This window comes from Sminthopsis crassicaudata, chromosome 4, assembly GCF_048593235.1.
Source record: "Sminthopsis crassicaudata isolate SCR6 chromosome 4, ASM4859323v1, whole genome shotgun sequence".
Taxonomy (NCBI): Eukaryota; Metazoa; Chordata; class Mammalia; order Dasyuromorphia; family Dasyuridae; genus Sminthopsis; species Sminthopsis crassicaudata.
The window spans coordinates 341,452,440-341,469,573 of NC_133620.1; the positions used below are offsets into that span (position 1 = coordinate 341,452,440).

Below are 17,134 nucleotides of genomic sequence, written 5' to 3' on the forward strand. Positions count from 1 at the left end.
TCTGAAAAATTATCTTTCTTTCCCTTTCTTGAAATTCCTGATTTCTTTCAAAACTTCAACTAAGTTTTGTGCCTCCTATCTGTTAATGCCTTCCTTTCCAAGATTACCTGTATATATTTTATATAAAATTGTATGTGTGTATTTACATATACAAACACATATATTTCTCAAGTTCAAATGTGAGTGCTTTGAGGGCAGGAACTATTAGATTTTTGTCTTTGTATCTTCAGTGCCTACCCCAGATTCCTGGCACATAGGTGATTAGTACATGGTTTTGATTGACTAGAGTTTTCTAGGAAGCAATTAGTAAAACTTGTAGTATGATACAGGAAAAGCAGGGAAGGCAATAGACATTTACATAGTGCCAGTTATATGTCAGGGACTATGTACACCAAGTTCTTTTTACAAATATCTCATTTGATGCTCACAACCCTATGAGGCAGATGCTCTTATCCTCATTTTTATAGTTTCTTTGAGAAAACTGAGGCAGGCAGATCTTAAGTGGGTTACATAGCTAGTAAATGTCTGAGGCTATATTTAAACCCAGGGAAGACTCATGCTATCCACCCCCTGATTGAGAGGAGATAGGTTCAAGATGCAGAGTAAGACATTTTTGTACATGGCTAATGTGAGAATTTGTTTTGCTATCCTAGACATATTTGTTACAAGATTTTTGTTGTTTTGTTTCCTCCCCCCATTCCCCAGTGAATGAGCTAGAAGGAACAAAAACCAATTGGTTTTTAATTGGGAAAAAAAAAAATCACATTCAAATGTAGTAGAGATAATAAGTCTCAAAATTGGTTGAGCTTAACAAGGAAGGAAAGTGTAGAGATAGCTGAGGACAAATCCTTGAGAAATACCTACTTTGAAGCAATGAAGGGAAGTGTAAAAAAAAAAAAAAAAAAAAGGAGCAGTTTACAATAGAAGAAAGAAGTGTTTGAGAATCCAAGAGAGAAAAGTAGTCTCATGCCACAAGAAAAAATCAGGAATATTGAGAGCTGAGAAAAGACATTAACTATGGCAATTTAAAAGTCCTAATTCCAACAATAAAGTAATTTTTTAGACTTTGTATTTATGTCAGCATTGATATACCTTTCACTGAAATAACTCATAACTTATCAACTTAGTAAATAATCTTCAAGATTCACGTATCTGAAAAGTTTATTACTCTGTTGTCAATGCAGTGGTGAGCCTCTTGAACTTAGCTCGATGGATCTTCTGATATGGTCAATTATTGGGCCAATTCAGTCAGTCAGTAAATATTAAGAGCTTACTATATGCCTGGCACTATGCTAAATGCTAGGTATATAAAGAAGAGGCAGAAGAGAGTTCCAACCCTCAGGTAACTTACACTCTTGTGTCAGAGACAATGTACAAATAAAGTAAGCCATATATAGGATGAATATATACAAAGCAAGCTATATATTAGAAATAATTAACAGAGGGGAAGCACTGAAATTAAGAGGACTTAGGACAGCTTCCTATAGAAAGTGAGACTTTAGTTGGAACTTAAAGGAAGCCAGGAAGGTCAGTGGTAGAAGCACAGAAAGGAGAGCATTTTGGGGATGGGGAAAATGCCTGGAATTGAGAAGTGGAGTGTCTTGTTCATGGACCAATTGGGGAGTAAGGCATAAGAAGATTAGAAAAGTAGGAAAGAGGCTAGGCTATGAAGGTTATTGAATTCCAAAAAGCATTTTGTATTGCTTCTGGAAGCAAAAAAAAAAAAAGTTTAAGATAAAATGGAGTTTATTGAGTAGAGGAATCATAGAATCAGATTTGTATTTCAGGAATATCACTTTTGTAGCTGAATGGAAAATGGATCTGAGGGGAAAGACTATCATCAGTTTGTTGCAATAATTGAGGTGTAAGATGAAAAGGGCTTGCACAAGATTGGTGGCCGTATAAGGGGAGAGAAGCAGGCATATTGAAAAAATATAGCAAAGGTGAAATCAACAGGCCTTGGCAAGAGTTTGGATATGGGGATGAAAGATAGTGATGATTCCAGTATTACTCCGATGTTGTAGCCAGAGGAACTGGGAGGGATGGTTTAGAGGGAAAATAATGAGTTCTGTTTTTTATTTAAGATGTCACTGTACATCTTGTACAAGATATCTAAAAAGCAGTTGGAGAAGTGAGATTGGAGCTCAGCAGAGAGTAGGACAGAAAAGGTAGTAAAATCCATGGCAATAGAGGAGAGATTGTCAAATGAAGAAATATAAAATAAACCAATCAACCTGCCAGATACAAAGGGAAACGTAAAAATCTGGTCCCTGTGTTAATGAGACAAGCTAAATTGAGTAAATAATGTGTCCCTATAAATTATTTGCTAAATATATAATTTTTAGTCAAATTTCCTCACACATTAGCTCAAATATTTTAAATGATCAGCCTTCATGGGTTTATGGATAGTTGGAAAGAACCTTGGAAAACTAAAGACAAATAGCTATTACTCTCATCATTCCTTCAATCCTTTGGGCAGTGACAGCATTGAGGTAGCAGTAAGTGAATGTGCTAGCGACTTCTATTTAGTATTATTTCCCTAATGAGTTTCACCACAGTCAGAAGGTAGAATAAAGATGAAATTGGAGCCTTCTCACTGGTCTTATTTGTTTAGCAGGCTTCTTCTTTGCAGCTTCCTTCAAGATCTGAATTAGTTTGAAAAATGTGGAACTGAGCAATTTTTTTTTGTCTTTAATAAGGTTAGATTTGATGGACAATTGATTTGAAGAACCAGAATAAAGGAATTGCCTTGTTTATAATTTTTTAATCCTTAATAGAAAGTTTTGTTGAAAACAACTGCTTACTGATAGCACTGGTGCTGAGCTTATCCCCACATTAATCAATCACTTTAAAAGGACCTGAATTCCCAAAACAGTTTTAGCCAAGGCATCATTTACTAGAGAGCTAAGTATTGACATTGCTTGAATTATGGATACTAATTTGAAATTTTCATTTCATCCCTTAACTACTCTGTAAAGTGTAGATACGGTGGGCGTAAATATGTATGAGCCATTCAGGATCTTTTTTTTTTTCTCTCTCTCTCTCTCTCTCTAGGCTGCTATATGGCAAGCACTAAACCACTATGCTTTCCGAGATGCAGTTTTCCTTGCAGAAAGACTGTATGCTGAAGGTATGTGATCCATTCATTTTTCATTTGCTCTTTAGTATTATTTGCAGTTTCAGACTATCATCTGGTCTGTACTAGTGGGAAACAGAAGAAATGTTTGTAACATAAATCTTACAGAATAATTTGTAGGCAAAGATTTTATTTGTTGTTTTATAGTTAGTTTTAGAAGAATGAACTACAAGTATATATGAATTTTATAAGATGGCCTCTTACCACTGTCAAATTTTGTGATGGCAAGGAATTGTTTTTGAGAGAAATGCTAAAGGAATTAAAATTCGTCCTCAGTTTAATTGACTACTCTGGCATATGATTTAGATCCAGCTGCTGAGACCTTAAGTATTAGGGATCTTACAGGAGGATTTATGCTTCCCAGTATTAAGACAGTGGGAGCTCATTCCTTGAATAAATTATCTTCTATTGGAAATGAAGCTATTGCTGAATGGGAACCCAGTCAATGGAGACAAAATCAGCAGATATCTACTGATTCAGGGCACAGGCCAGAAAGCCTTGTCTCCTCTACCTGCTAACTATGTTCCCAGCTTCCCAATGAATAGAATAATGACCTGTGAACGCTGACACCATCATTCTCATTTTGACCTGATTATTTTCTTTCTCCCACAACTAACAAACTTATACCACTCACTACCCTTAGCCTTATGATTCACAATCACTGTCTACTGAGGCAAAAATCATTCTTCCCTATTAGGTAGTATCCATATCTATCACAGCACTAATCCTCTACAGTCACATGTTCTTTTGCCCTCTCATTTCACTGTATCTACAAGTCATCATTAACTCAACTTTACCCTAGATTCCAGGAGATAGTTTGGTGATACAGTGGAAAGAGCATCAGGCCTGCCAGGAACTCAGGAAGACTGAGTTCAAATCCAACCTCAGAGACTTCCTAGCTGAAATGGCAAACTGCTCCGATATCCTTGTCAAGAAAACTCCTTTGAAAGGGTGAACCTCAGGATCACAGAGTTGAGCACGAGGGAGCACAGCAAGCTTAGCTCACGACCCTGCATCACCCTCAATACCTTCCTACTCGTTTTTCTATTTCTAGGTTGCATCTGTGCCACTTATGTCCACCCCAGATTCATGTTAATCCAAGCCTACTCTGCTGCTGCATGATAATTGTGGTTTTGTTGTTGTTGTTGTTGTTGTTGTTGTTGTTGTTGTTGTTGTTTTTGTTTTTCTTCCACAGTTTGAGGCTCTATTGTCCTGGTCTCAGTGGCTCTTTCAGATTTCCTTTTCTTTCCTCAAGCTTCCTTCACTGTTTCTTGCCCTTTTCTTTAAGAACAGATGACATAAACTCATAATTCAAAAAAAAAAATCTAGATTATTTTGCTTGAGGTCCCTCCTATCTCCCTATTCTGTGCTTGAAAATTTTATTCTCCTTTTGTCTAGTCCCTGAGGAAGAGGTGACCTTTTTTTGTGTGTGTCTATCTTCTGGGCCTATATATATAAAACACATTTCTTCCTCACTTCCACAGTTGGGCATGCTTGATTTCCTAAAGATTCAGACCAGGTTCCTCCTCCTTCATAAAGCTTGTTCTGGTTCCCCCTAGTTGTTAGTCCCCCGTTTTCTCCAAACTAAATTGTCTTATATGTATTCTATATATTCTTCTGTGTTCTTGTCTAATTAGAATATAAGCTTTTTGATAGAAGTTACTCACTTTTGTTTTTATTTCTTCAATGCCCTCTCATAGGGCAGTGAAAACTTAAAAATGCTTCTCTCTCAGTTCCCTTCCTATTTGACTGCTCCTTTTGGTCCTTTTTGCCTAGTATGTAATTTTTACTAGTTTCCTCCCCTCTTTCTCTCCTACTTCATTCCCAAGAAAGAGGGTTTCTTTCCTGGTCTTTCTTCTCATCTCATGCATTCTTGCGCTTTCCAGCTTTATTTCACAGTATGACATTCATACATTATTGTGGTATAAGTGATGGTTTCAAACTACTTTCTGTTAAAATGCTTTCCAGTTTTTTCAACTAGTCTTATTAAATAGGAAGCCCTCTCTCCATTTTGTGGACTACTATGTATGATTGCTTTTGGATCATGCTTGTCTGGGCTAAGTCACTTTCCTATTTTTTAATGTAAATAAATATTTTTAATAATTACTGCTTCATAATAACATTTCTAGAATTCTATTTCTGTTTGATAAAAATTGTTGAAAAAACTGGGAATCAATTTGTCAGAAACTATAGTTAGTGAAGTACCTGATGGCTCAGTGGATAGAGTATTGGGCCTAGACTTAGAAGGATCTGAGTTCAAATTCAGCCTCAGGTATTTCCCAGCAGTGTGACTCTGGGATCTGCTGGATCTACTGAAGAAGGAAATGGCAAATCACTCTGCCCAGAAGCCCCATGGACAGATGGTCCACAAAATCACAGAGTCAGACACTACTAATCGACTGAAACAATAGCAATAAGTTAGACAGTCATTGATATTTTTTCACTAAAATAAGTTCTAAATGGATATATAATCTAAATTTCAAAGGTTACATCATTTAAAAAGTTAGAAAAGAATATAAGAATCATCTTTCACAAGTATAGCTAGTAGGAAAGAACTTAACAAAACAAGAGTACAGAGATGATCATAAGTGATAAAATAAACAATTTCAGTTTAAATATTAAGCCCTCCATCTTTTTTTTTCTCTTGATGCTTAACCTTTTGTCTCTCCAAATGAATCTTATTTTGTCTGTTCTAAAGCTTCTTACCACCAAGAGTTTTTCGTTATGACAAAAACATTAACCAAAACCATGTATCTGACTCATAGTAGGTACTTAGTAAATTCTTGTTGATTGACTGACTTTCTGAAAATCTATGCTACTTTATATGTTCATAATCTCCCACTTCTACAGCAAAAGAAGTAAGGTGTATTTATTCTTATTTCCATATAGTCATTGATAATGACCTTTTTAGAACTTCATATTGGAGAATGACATTTTTTTTTAAAAAGAGTAATTTCTTTCTCTTATTTTGTTAAGAATTTCCCTCTTCCCATAGTTGTATTTTTACAACTTTTTCTTATTTTTCTCAATGTCACCTTTGATAGCTAGGTAGCATGTTTACCTGGAAGTTACTTATATATACAAGATGTTAGTCTAAACTTTGGTGGTAGTCAAATTTCTTTCCCCTTTTTTTAATTAGTTCCTATTGGATAGATATCACTTTCTCAGATAGTATTGGATTTAAATATCACTGGACTACTGAGTTCAGTTGTTTCTCATTGTTACTTATTTGTTTTTTCCACTGATTTATTTTTCTGTTTTAAATTATTATCATCAAGTAGTTTTGATAATTACTTCTTCATAATGTGATTTGGAACTTGTAAGAAAGCCATTTCCCCTTCATTCCTAATTTTTTTCATTCTTTCTCTTAAGATTTTAGATTTTGTGCCTTTAAAGATTTTTGAATAGAACTTATGTGATACAGACAGATCTGTGTTTTTGTTTTGTCCTTCTGAAAAATACTCTGTTGTTCAGTTATAGGTCAATAAGTTTTATCCTCATTGAAGTCTCTGAATTGTTTTTGTATTAAATAATTGCTTAATTTTACATTGTTTTTAGTTATTAGTGAGTAATCTCTATCTTAGTTACTGTCTAGTGGAATCATACTTCTTGTAGTTGATTTTTATTGAGGACAAAGTGATAATCGTTTTGTGAATTTTTTTCCCTTCAGTACACTCAGAAGAAGCATTGTTTTTACTGGCAACCTGTTATTATCGCTCAGGAAAAGCATATAAAGCGTATAGACTCTTGAAGGGACACAGTTGTACTACACCACAGTGTAAATATCTGCTTGCAAAATGTTGCGTTGACCTCAGCAAGTAAGTTAATTAACCTTCCTTTACTAATGTTGTATATTTAGTCAAAACACTGTTACTTGTCAGGTCCTGTTGTTATAAATTCAATATTACTGTCCAAATTATATTAAAACTTTATTGTATTTGAATAATTACTGAAAAAAATTGAAATGTTTTTATTGTAATACAAAGGTAACATCACACTAATTGCTGGGATTTAACCTATAGTTAGACTTGAGATGAGATGCCACAAGTGACATTACCTTTGCTTTCAGATATGGACTAAAGGGAATAAATCTGGAAATAAGCATAACCAGGGTGCGTAACTCTTTGGGACTAATATAAATATATATATATATATATATATATATATATATATATATATATATATATATATATATATATATTCCCAGCCATGCTCTGTGACCAGGAGAGGGTTGCTAGGAGACAATTCTCTAAAAATTTCCCCTTTTTTGTATTCCTATCAAGCAAGGGAAATGATCTGGTTATTCTTAAAACTCCTGTACGTTTTTTAACAAATTTATCCAAGTAAATCATGATTTGTGATCTTCTCTATTCTATGTCTGGAGATAGTAAGTGTAAGTTCTATTAAATTATTTTTGAAGATTCAGTGATAGTTAATTAATAGGCATCCTAAGAAATACATCTGATAAGAGCCCAAGTTTTTATTTGTCCATAGGTTAAACTGATGACTTTTTTAAAAAAAGAAATCTAAAAAGACCTAGGAAATTCCTGGAAAGCTTTTCAAGAATTCATTTGTTATCATTTGTTTTTACATTATCTTAATTTCCATTTATCCCTCTCACTCCCTCCCATACATTCTGTAATTTGTAATGAAGATTAAAAATAATAATAATAAAACAGGGAAAAATCAACTTAACAAAACTAGCTAACATATTAGCTGAATCTAATAGCCTGCAGAATGTTCTGTAGCCATAGTTCCCCACCTCTGCAAAAGAGGTACATTTTCTCATCTTTTCTTCAGAGCTAAGCTTGATCATTATTATTATACATTATGCACTTTCCCTTTTGGTAACTTCCATTTCCATTTTTGTAATTTATTCTTTTTTTCTGCTTCTGCTTACTTCACTATATATCAGTCATTTAAGTCTTCTGCTTCACTGAATTCTTCATATCATTTCCTACAATGTAGTTATATTTTGCTTAAAAATTTCTAAATGAGTTATTTAAATCAATTCAGGGGCAGCTAGGTGGCGCCGTGGATAGAGCACCAGCCTTGAATTCAGGAGGACCCGAGTTCAAATCTGGTCTCAGACACTTAACACTTCCTAGCTGTATGAGCCTGGGCAAGTCACTTAACCCCAGTCTCAGAAAATCAATCAATCAATTGAAATGCACCAGAAATTAATGTTGTATAAAATAACATTAGATTATCATTCTCTATGTTAGAATAGTTATAGTTTCAAGTGCTTATATATAGTTTACATGGTTATAGTTATGATAAGTTAAGTAGATTAGTCAAGAAGAGATGTTAGAAATATTTTTCACGATGGAAATCTATTTTTAAAAGTAAACTTAAAATATAATCCTTTATATACCCTAATTTCCTGTTTTACACAAACCTATATTGGAGTCAGAATCCTATTTTCTCATTCACCACTACTTTAAGAGATTGCTGGATAGAACTTAATAGGAAAATCTGAGCTGGAAATTAGATCTTGGTTTTAGTCTTGGTTCTGGAACTTAATCACTACATCACTTTGGTTAAGTCACTTCATCCATCTGGACAAAGTTTCTTTATTTATAAATAAAAGAGTTCAAATTAAGTTCATATCCTGGTTCTGCCATTCTAACTGTAACAAGTTGGGACAAGTATCTCTACCTCCTCCAAGGATCTATCATTCTATTGTTAATTTGATTTCTTGTTTCAAATACAGAATTGAAATTTTATAAAGAACATGCAACCCACAAAAGCTAAAATTGACAAATAACCTGCTTACATAAAATTCCCATATGCACAAAAAATATTTGTGGTAGCGAAGAACTGAAAACAAAATGGCTAGACAAAATGTGATGCTTGGATATATAAGAAATCAATGTTAAACAAAAAAGAACAAGTATGCTCCGAAGAAGAGATATGAGAAGATACCTTCACCCCTTTGCAAAGATTAGAGGTTCACAGGTGTTAAATGTTGCATATATTTTCAAACGTTTTGAGTGTATTTATTGGTTTTGCTAACTTTTTGTTTTCCTTAAAAAAAGATTCTTTATTATATGGGTTGGCTCTCTGGGGAAGAAAGAGTCATGCTTGGAGAATTTATTTTTAAAAATTATATGCTTTCCTTTTCTCCCCTAAATGCCCAGAAGAGCTGTGTATCTCAGATTACCCTAATCTATGTAATGATAGAATCAAATGAGTATTGGTTGGTGGAGGGGTTTTTTTTTTGGGGGGGGGTGACAGTATTGCTTTATCAGTTTCTCTCTCTAGTAAAGATTAATGATAGAAGATGTCTTTATATACAGTAATTTATGATTTTGTGCCTAAATTTCTGTTTCATTTTAAGACTTGCTGAGGGGGAACAGATCTTATCTGGTGGAGTTTTAAATAAGCAGAAAAGCCATGATGATATTGTTACAGAGTTTGGTGATTCAGCTTGCTTCACACTTTCATTATTGGGACATGTATATTGGTAAGTGAAAATTATTTCAACTGTTAGAAATCTTTGATTATTTATAATAAAGGTAATGGTTCTCCTTAATTTACCTTACTTATTCTGTACCTTACCAATCAAACTAATTATTTGCAAGCCATAATTTCTTCCAGCTCTAAAAGGTGGTACTGATTTGATGTATTTTTATCAAATAGCATTCACCCAGCTATTGACATAATCATCTGGTTTCCCAGGCATTTGGAGCACATAAATGTAATGCAGATATTGGTTTCTATAATTTCCAAAGTATACATTATGCCTTTTCCTCACCTTGGAGAATACCAAAATCTAGAGCAGGGGTTCTCTGCTGCCTTCCAGGTTATGGCAAATGGGCTGAGGGGCAGAGACCGAGTGTGAGTTTTTGTTTTTACTATAGTCCAGCCCTCCAACAGTCTGAGGGACAGTGAACTGGCCCCCTATTTAAAAAGTTTGAGGACCACTGATCTAGATCATTAAAAAGGCATGGGGGGGAGTGAGGGGGAAGAGGAGAGATAAGGAAGAGAGTAAAAAACTGAATCTTTCTCTTAAGTTTAAATATCTCCCCTCTCCATGAAAAATAGTTTTAATTCAGACTTTGCTAGCCTTCTGGAGTTTTCTTCTTCCTCTTTTTTTTTTTTTTTCTTTCCTCCTTCTTTCCCTCTCCTACCTTCCTTTCTCACTCCCTTCCCCCTCCCCTCTCTCTCTCTCTCCTCCCTTTCTGTTTCCTTGTCCTTCTCTCCTTCCCTTTCTTCCTTCTTTACTTCCGTCTATTACTGAGAAGTTGAATAACTTGCCTAGGGTTTCAGGGCCAATAAGCATCAGAGGTGAGATTCGAAACCCTATTCTTCCTAACAGAAGCAGCCTAGCTATCTACTACACTATAATGATTGTTATTTTTTAAAAAGGAAAATTGACCCCAATTGAAAAATATTTTCCTCCCAAGATATTGTTATTTCTTCAAGTACTTCTCAATTACATATGAAAAAAATGTTAATTCATTTTTTAAAAAAGTGTGCTTTGATCTGTACTCAAATTATCAGTTCTTTGGAGCATTTTTCATCATAAGTTTTTTGGAATTGTCTTGGGTGTGTGTGTATTTATCAGACTAGCTAAGTCATTCAAAGTTGATCATCATACTGTATTATAGTTACTGTGTAAAATGATCTCTTAGTTCTATTCACTTCACTTTGCATCAGTTCATGTAAGTCTTCCCAGATTTTTCTAAAGCCATCTTGCTTGTCATATCTTTTTTTTTTCTTTTATGAGCATTCTATTGATTTTTAGTTCACTGCCACCACAAAAAGAATCGATATTTTTGTACATATAAATTCTCCCTCTACCCCCCACTCCATTTAAAAAAATTTTTTTGGGATACAAACCTAGTAGTGGTATTGCTGTATCAAACAGTATGCACAGTTTTGCCTTTGGGACATAGTTCCAAATTGTTCTCTAGAATGTTGGATCAGTTCACAATTCTTATCAACATTGTATTAATGTCCCAGTTTTCCCACTGGAGTTTCCTCCAAAATTTATCATTTTTCTTTTCTGTGATGTTAGCCAGTCTGATAGGTATGAGAGTTTTAATTTACACTTTTAATCAATAGTGATTTAGAGTAGTTTTTCATATGATTATAGATAGCTTTGATTACTTCATCTGAAAACTGCCTGTTCATACTGTTGACTATTTGTTAATTGGGGAATGTCTCAGATTATTACAAATTTAACTCGGTTCTCTGTGTTTTTGAGAAATTAGTCCTTTTTCAAAGATACTTGATATAAAACAAAAAAAAAAATTATCCACTTGCTGCTTTCCTTATAATCTTGGTTGCATTGGTTTTGTTTTTCAAAAACTATTTTATAGAATCAAGATTATCCATTTTACCCAATTCTAATTTTTAAGAAATTACTCTTTTTCCATTTGGCTAATTCTGCTTTTTAAGAAATTCTTTTCTTCGGTGAATTTTTATGCCTCTTTTACCAAGCTGTTTCCTCTTTTCATAATTTTCTTGCATCATTCTCATTTCTTTTCCCAATTTTCCCACTGTCACTCATATCTTTAACTCTTCCAAGAATTTTTCTTAAGCTTGATTTCAATTAGTATTTTTTTCCCTGTGATATAATCCTAGGAGAAGTATGGTCACTGCCCTCCCGGTTTGCAGTCTTGTGTTTACCAAGGAATGGTCCTAGTCTCCTGAATCCACAAGTGCTAATATTCTATTTGTCTTAGAACTGCATACAAGCTACCTGCTTCCTTGTGACTGATCCTCTGCCCAGCTTACAGTTTCAAAGAAATCTAGAATTGCAAATGAGTCATAGAGTTGCTAATAAGTACCAGCTGTACTCAGTGCCAGCAATGATTCCCCGTAATCTCTTTTTGACCAACTGTCTGACTCTTTTATTTTCTCTAGATAGCTCCCAAAACTCCTGACTGCTATTGTTGCTGAAGTGGGGGGGGGGGGGTGAAGGGGAGATCCAGATAGGCTTCGTTGTTACAAATTCTTGCCAACTTACTAAGTTTTCTTAGGAAAAATAGCTCATCCTGACCTTTTTTTGGCTCTGCTGATCCAAAATTTAAAGTTGTTTGGAGGGGACCATTAAAAGACTTAAGCTGAGTTGCTAATAGTCTACCATCTTGACTCCTTACCCTGGTATAGAATGTTTTAAAAACAAAAAAGATAATAATTTCTTAAAAAAATAATCCTAACAAATTGGACTGGACTTAGGGACTTTTTTTTTTCTGTCTCTTCCTTATCTCTTTTCTTCCCACACTTTATCATGAATAAATCAAAAAAATCTATTAATTGTTATATTGTGTGTCAAGTACTATGCTAAGCATCAGGGATATAAATACAAAATCAGAGCCAATTCCTGCCTCAAAGAGCTTATGTTCTGGTAAAAGTAGACTAAAAAGAGAGAAAGATAGGTAGAAAGACAGAAAAGTAGTCATTTAAGGAAACTTTGGGCCTGAAAGTTAGTGAAAGTTGCTGAATGGAACCTTTGGGGCTAGAATAACATCTAGGAATGAGGGTAGAATTTATTTGACCATGATTCCAAATAGGGGGAATAGTATTGGAATAAAGGAGCACTCTTAAAATTTTCAACATTCTGGGAAGTTTGGCCATCCAGCTTCTTTCACAAGCCACACCAGGAAAAGACCCTCACTTGTTTTCCATTAGTAACTTCACTATTCATTATTCAAGGACATTATCATTACCCCCTCCTTCACATAAGCTCAAAACTTGATGTCATCCTTAATTCCTCCCTCTTATATCCAGTCTGTTGACAAGTCTTGTTGATTCTACCCTAGCTCACTCTTTCATATGTCTGGCATTTCTCCCTCTTCCTTTGCACTTCAGCTTCCTTCAAGACTCAGTTCAAATCCCCTTATTTTTTTTCAAGAACCCTTTCTCTATCTTTCCCCTCCTTCTGATTTCACTTATCAGATTACCTTCTGTATATCTTATTATTTTTGTGTTTCTTTCCACCATTTAGAATCTGAGTTCCTTAAGAATAGAAGCAATTTTTGCTTTTATATTCCATCTTTTACCAAAGTGCCAGACACAGTAATGCCTTGCTATATGTTTCTTAACTAGCTGGTGGATTTATCGGTTTCTTCAAATAACTGTCAGATAAAAATGGCAGTTATTGTAAAAAGATATTTTAGCAGAGACCTGGAAGTAATGAATTTTAAACCAAAGGCCTTTTTCAAGGATGAAAACTCCATGGCATTTCATCAATTAGGATCATTTGTGAAAGATTATGGCATGTTAGACTCCAGATAATTGTGTCATTTCTGGGAAGGAGTTGAGATTTCCTTCCTTTTCTAGAGGGAAAAAGACCCTAATGAAGAATTCAAAAATAACTAGTGTAGTGGTTGTTGAAAAGATACAAGAAGGAAAAGTACAATACTATCTGAATTGGGATTGTTATATGAGATCTTTTTGAGAAGATACATTAACAAGAAAAAGTACAACCCACCTGAATTGGAATAGGTATATGACATCTGCTCCCTGTTCTTACAGCTAAAGGAAAATTAGATAGCTCTGTAGTACTGTGAGAGTTCGAGCGTGATAGGTTAGTTTGTATAATTAAGCAACCCTTATATGAAGTAAAGGGAGAACAAAATAGCTTTTTGTTCTTCTCTCTGAAGTATCTTATTATGTTGATAGAAGTTGTAGGTGAAAGTAAAATTAAATTCCCAAAGTAGGACATTACTACCCAGTAATGTTTATCTTAGATATCATATATTTACCCTAAACTACATGCAGAATTTTAGGTGTATACCTCTCATAGTTTTGTATATGGGGACAATAGGTATTTTTTGTTTCCAGTATAATTTCTGATAATGCCTATAATTTGTTTGATTCTTTTTTGGGAAGGTTTGGGTGGAGAGAGGAGAGGAAAAAATGATGTGAAGAATTAGCAGAACACATTAGTGTTAGGGAATGAGTAGAATGAATCTTAAAAATTTCGTTTTGAACCATCTTCTTCAAGTAACTTCCACTGACCTCAGAGAATGTCTCTTTAGAATGAGATCTTGAGAATGAATGAAAAAGCACTATGTATTTCCTATCTTCAAAGCACATAAGTATACAACTAGAAAAAACAAGACACTTTTTGCTGTCATGTAGTTCGTGGGTTGACTTTGTAAGCAGATGGAAAGAACCTGTGGTCCTTAGGAAATTGCATCTTTAGTGTCAGTTCTATTGATAAAATTATATCCCTGATTTTAACCACTGAACAATAGCAAGGAATTTCATGGTAAGAATATTTTTTTTCTTTGTATCCAGTAGCTATGATTTGCTGAAGAGGCAAAGTTTCCCTAGACAACAGCTTCATGGACTGGCTGGAAGCAAGGTGCTTTTTTGAGGATCTTGGGCACAGGGTTCTGGATTGACTCCACAGGGATCTGAGTGGAATAGTGGTGGTGGTGGTTTGTGCTACTTGTAACTTAGTTCCCTTCATAATGATTTGGAATCAGGAGATATTTGAGTTTAAATCCTAACTATGTAACCTCAGGCAAAATCACTTCTTCTCTGAACCTGTTTCTTAATAAAGAATAAAGAAAATAGACCTACAGGGCTTATGGGAGGAAAGTACTTTGTGAATCTTTTTTTTTTTCCTTAATAGTATTTTATTTTTCCAATTACATATAAAGGTAATTTTTAACATTCATTTTTGTTAGATTTTTAAGTTGCAATTTTTTTCTCCCTCTTTTCCAAGACTACAATCTTGCTTGAATGTAGGTTATACATATACAATATTTTGATATAGGTTATACATGTACAATATTTTAAAGCACCTTTCCATATAAATCATGTTTGTGCAAGAAAAATCAGAACAAAAGGGAAAAAAACACAAGAAAGAAAAAGCAAAAAACTCCAAAAGGTGAAAATAGTATGCTTCAATCCACATTTAATCTCCTTAGTTCTCTCTCTGGATACAGATGACATTTTCCAACCCAAGCTTTTTGGAATTATCTTGAATCACTGTATTACTGGAAAGAGCTAAGTCTATCATAATTGATCATGACATAATCTGTTCTATTAACTGTGTATAATGTTCTCTTGTTTCTGTCACTTCACTCAGCATCAGTTCATATAAGGCTTCCCAGGCTTTTTTGAAATCAGGCTGTTCATCAATACTTAAAGAGTAATAATATTCCATTCCATTCATACACCATAACTTTTTTTGCCATTCCCCATTTGATGGTATCCATTCAATTTTCAATGCCTTGCCAGTACAAAAAGAGATGCTACAAACATTTTTGTACATGTGGGTCCTTTCCTCTTTTATAATCTCTTTGGGATACAGACTCAGTAATGACACTGCTAGAACAAAGAGTATACTTTTTTTTTCCTGAGGCAATTGGGGTTAAGTGACTTGCCCAGGGTCACACAGCTGGGAAGTGTTAAGTGTCTGACTTCAGGGCTGGCGCTCTATCCACTGCACCACTTAGCTGCCCCTGGTGTGTACAATTTGATAGGCCTTTGGACATAGTTCCAAATTGCCCTCCAGAATGACAGGATCAGTTCAGAACTTTATAGCATTAGTATCCCAGTTTTCAAACTGCCCTCCAGCATTTATCATTATGTTTTCTATTATGTTTTAACTAGGTGTTAGGTAGTACCTGAAATACTTTGTGAATCTTAAAGCACATTATAAATTGAGTGATTTATTATATTGGATTCATTAATAATGTCATCCATTTAAATATACATTTAGAGTGCAAAAATGTTCCTCTATATTATCAAACAATCCTTAAATTATTTTTATTCCCAGCAATTTGCATGATTTCCAGTACATAGTGCTTGTTGATTGATTGAGCTATGTAATCTACTGTTATACAGCTTGAATTGGCTTAATAATTTGTTAAGTCATGGTACCAATGTATTTATTTTCTATATAATTTAACTCTTAACACTTGGGAATTCTCCTAGTTGGGTTCTATTTACAACCTCTCTGTTTCACATTTAATCTATCTTCTCCAAATATGCATTACCAAACTTCCTCATAGCAATGCAGAATCATAAGCATAACCTTGTTAGTATGTGACCTGAGTGCAGTTTGTTCCGTACTTTGAACCTTTCTAGAATTGAGACATAAACTGACCTTTTCTGATCCAATAGCCACTGTTGAGTTTTTCATATTTGCTGGCATGTTGAGTGCAGTGCTTTAACAGCATCATCTTTTAGGGTTTTTAAAAACTCAGTTGGAATTCTGTCACCTCCACTAGCCTTATTTTTAGCATTTCTTCCTAAGATCCACTTGACTTAATTCTTTAGGATGCCTGTTTATAGATCAGTAATCACTCCCATTGTGGTTATGCTGCTGTTAGGATCTGTTTTGTACAGATTTTTTTTTTTTTTTGTGTATTCTTATCACTCCTTAATCTCTTTTGCTTCTGTTAAATCCCTACCATGATTGTCTTTTATTATACCCATTTGGGCATGAAATCTTTCCTTGATACCTCTGATTTCTTGAAGAGATTTCGTTCCTTTCCCATTCTCTTGTTTTCTTAGCTCTCCTTGCTGTTCTGTAGAATTCTATGATGAATGTGACATCTTTTGGTATTATTTTTAAAAGATGCTGTGGATCTTCATAGAACTATTGACTTTGGCCTCTTCGGCATCAATGTGATGTGGAATGGTTTGCCTTGGAGTCAGATAACCGTCAGTCATTTTTTTAGATCCTGCCCCACCCAGGACTGTTTCTCTCATTCTTGTATTAACTATAGGGACTACTCTATTTCTTCTAATGAGATTGTTCCCTTCAGTAATATATGGAGTGATCATGAGAATTAAATTCATCCAATTTTAAATTAATAGTTGCTTCCCATTAGCAACTATCTGATCACATTCCCAATGTAAAGAATATTGGAGTAGGAGTCAGAAGAATCCAAAACCACCTTCCTTATTGGAAAGAAAGGAAGGAAATGAGCATTTGTTAAGTGCCTGCTATATGCTAAACACTTTATCAATGTTATCTCATTTGATGGCACCCTGGAAGGGAGGCACTGCTTTTTTTTTTTT

At 34.4% G+C, this 17,134-nt stretch overlaps 1 protein-coding gene across 7 annotated transcripts in view; it reads left to right on the top strand.

Annotated features, from left to right (window-relative positions):
• Positions 1–17,134, top strand: part of CDC27 (cell division cycle 27) — a 118,074-nt gene that overhangs the window by 58,274 nt on the left and 42,666 nt on the right. For 6 of the 7 annotated variants that reach the window (XM_074260960.1, XM_074260962.1, XM_074260961.1 and 3 more), the window contains exons 2-4: positions 3,055–3,130; positions 6,807–6,954; positions 9,477–9,602. In XM_074260960.1, coding sequence (XP_074117061.1) covers positions 3,055–3,130; positions 6,807–6,954; positions 9,477–9,602 — 350 coding nt within the window. Of the gene's footprint in view, positions 1–3,054; positions 3,131–6,806; positions 6,955–9,476; positions 9,603–17,134 lie in introns of those variants that run through there. The other variant, XM_074260966.1, reaches the window with a different exon arrangement.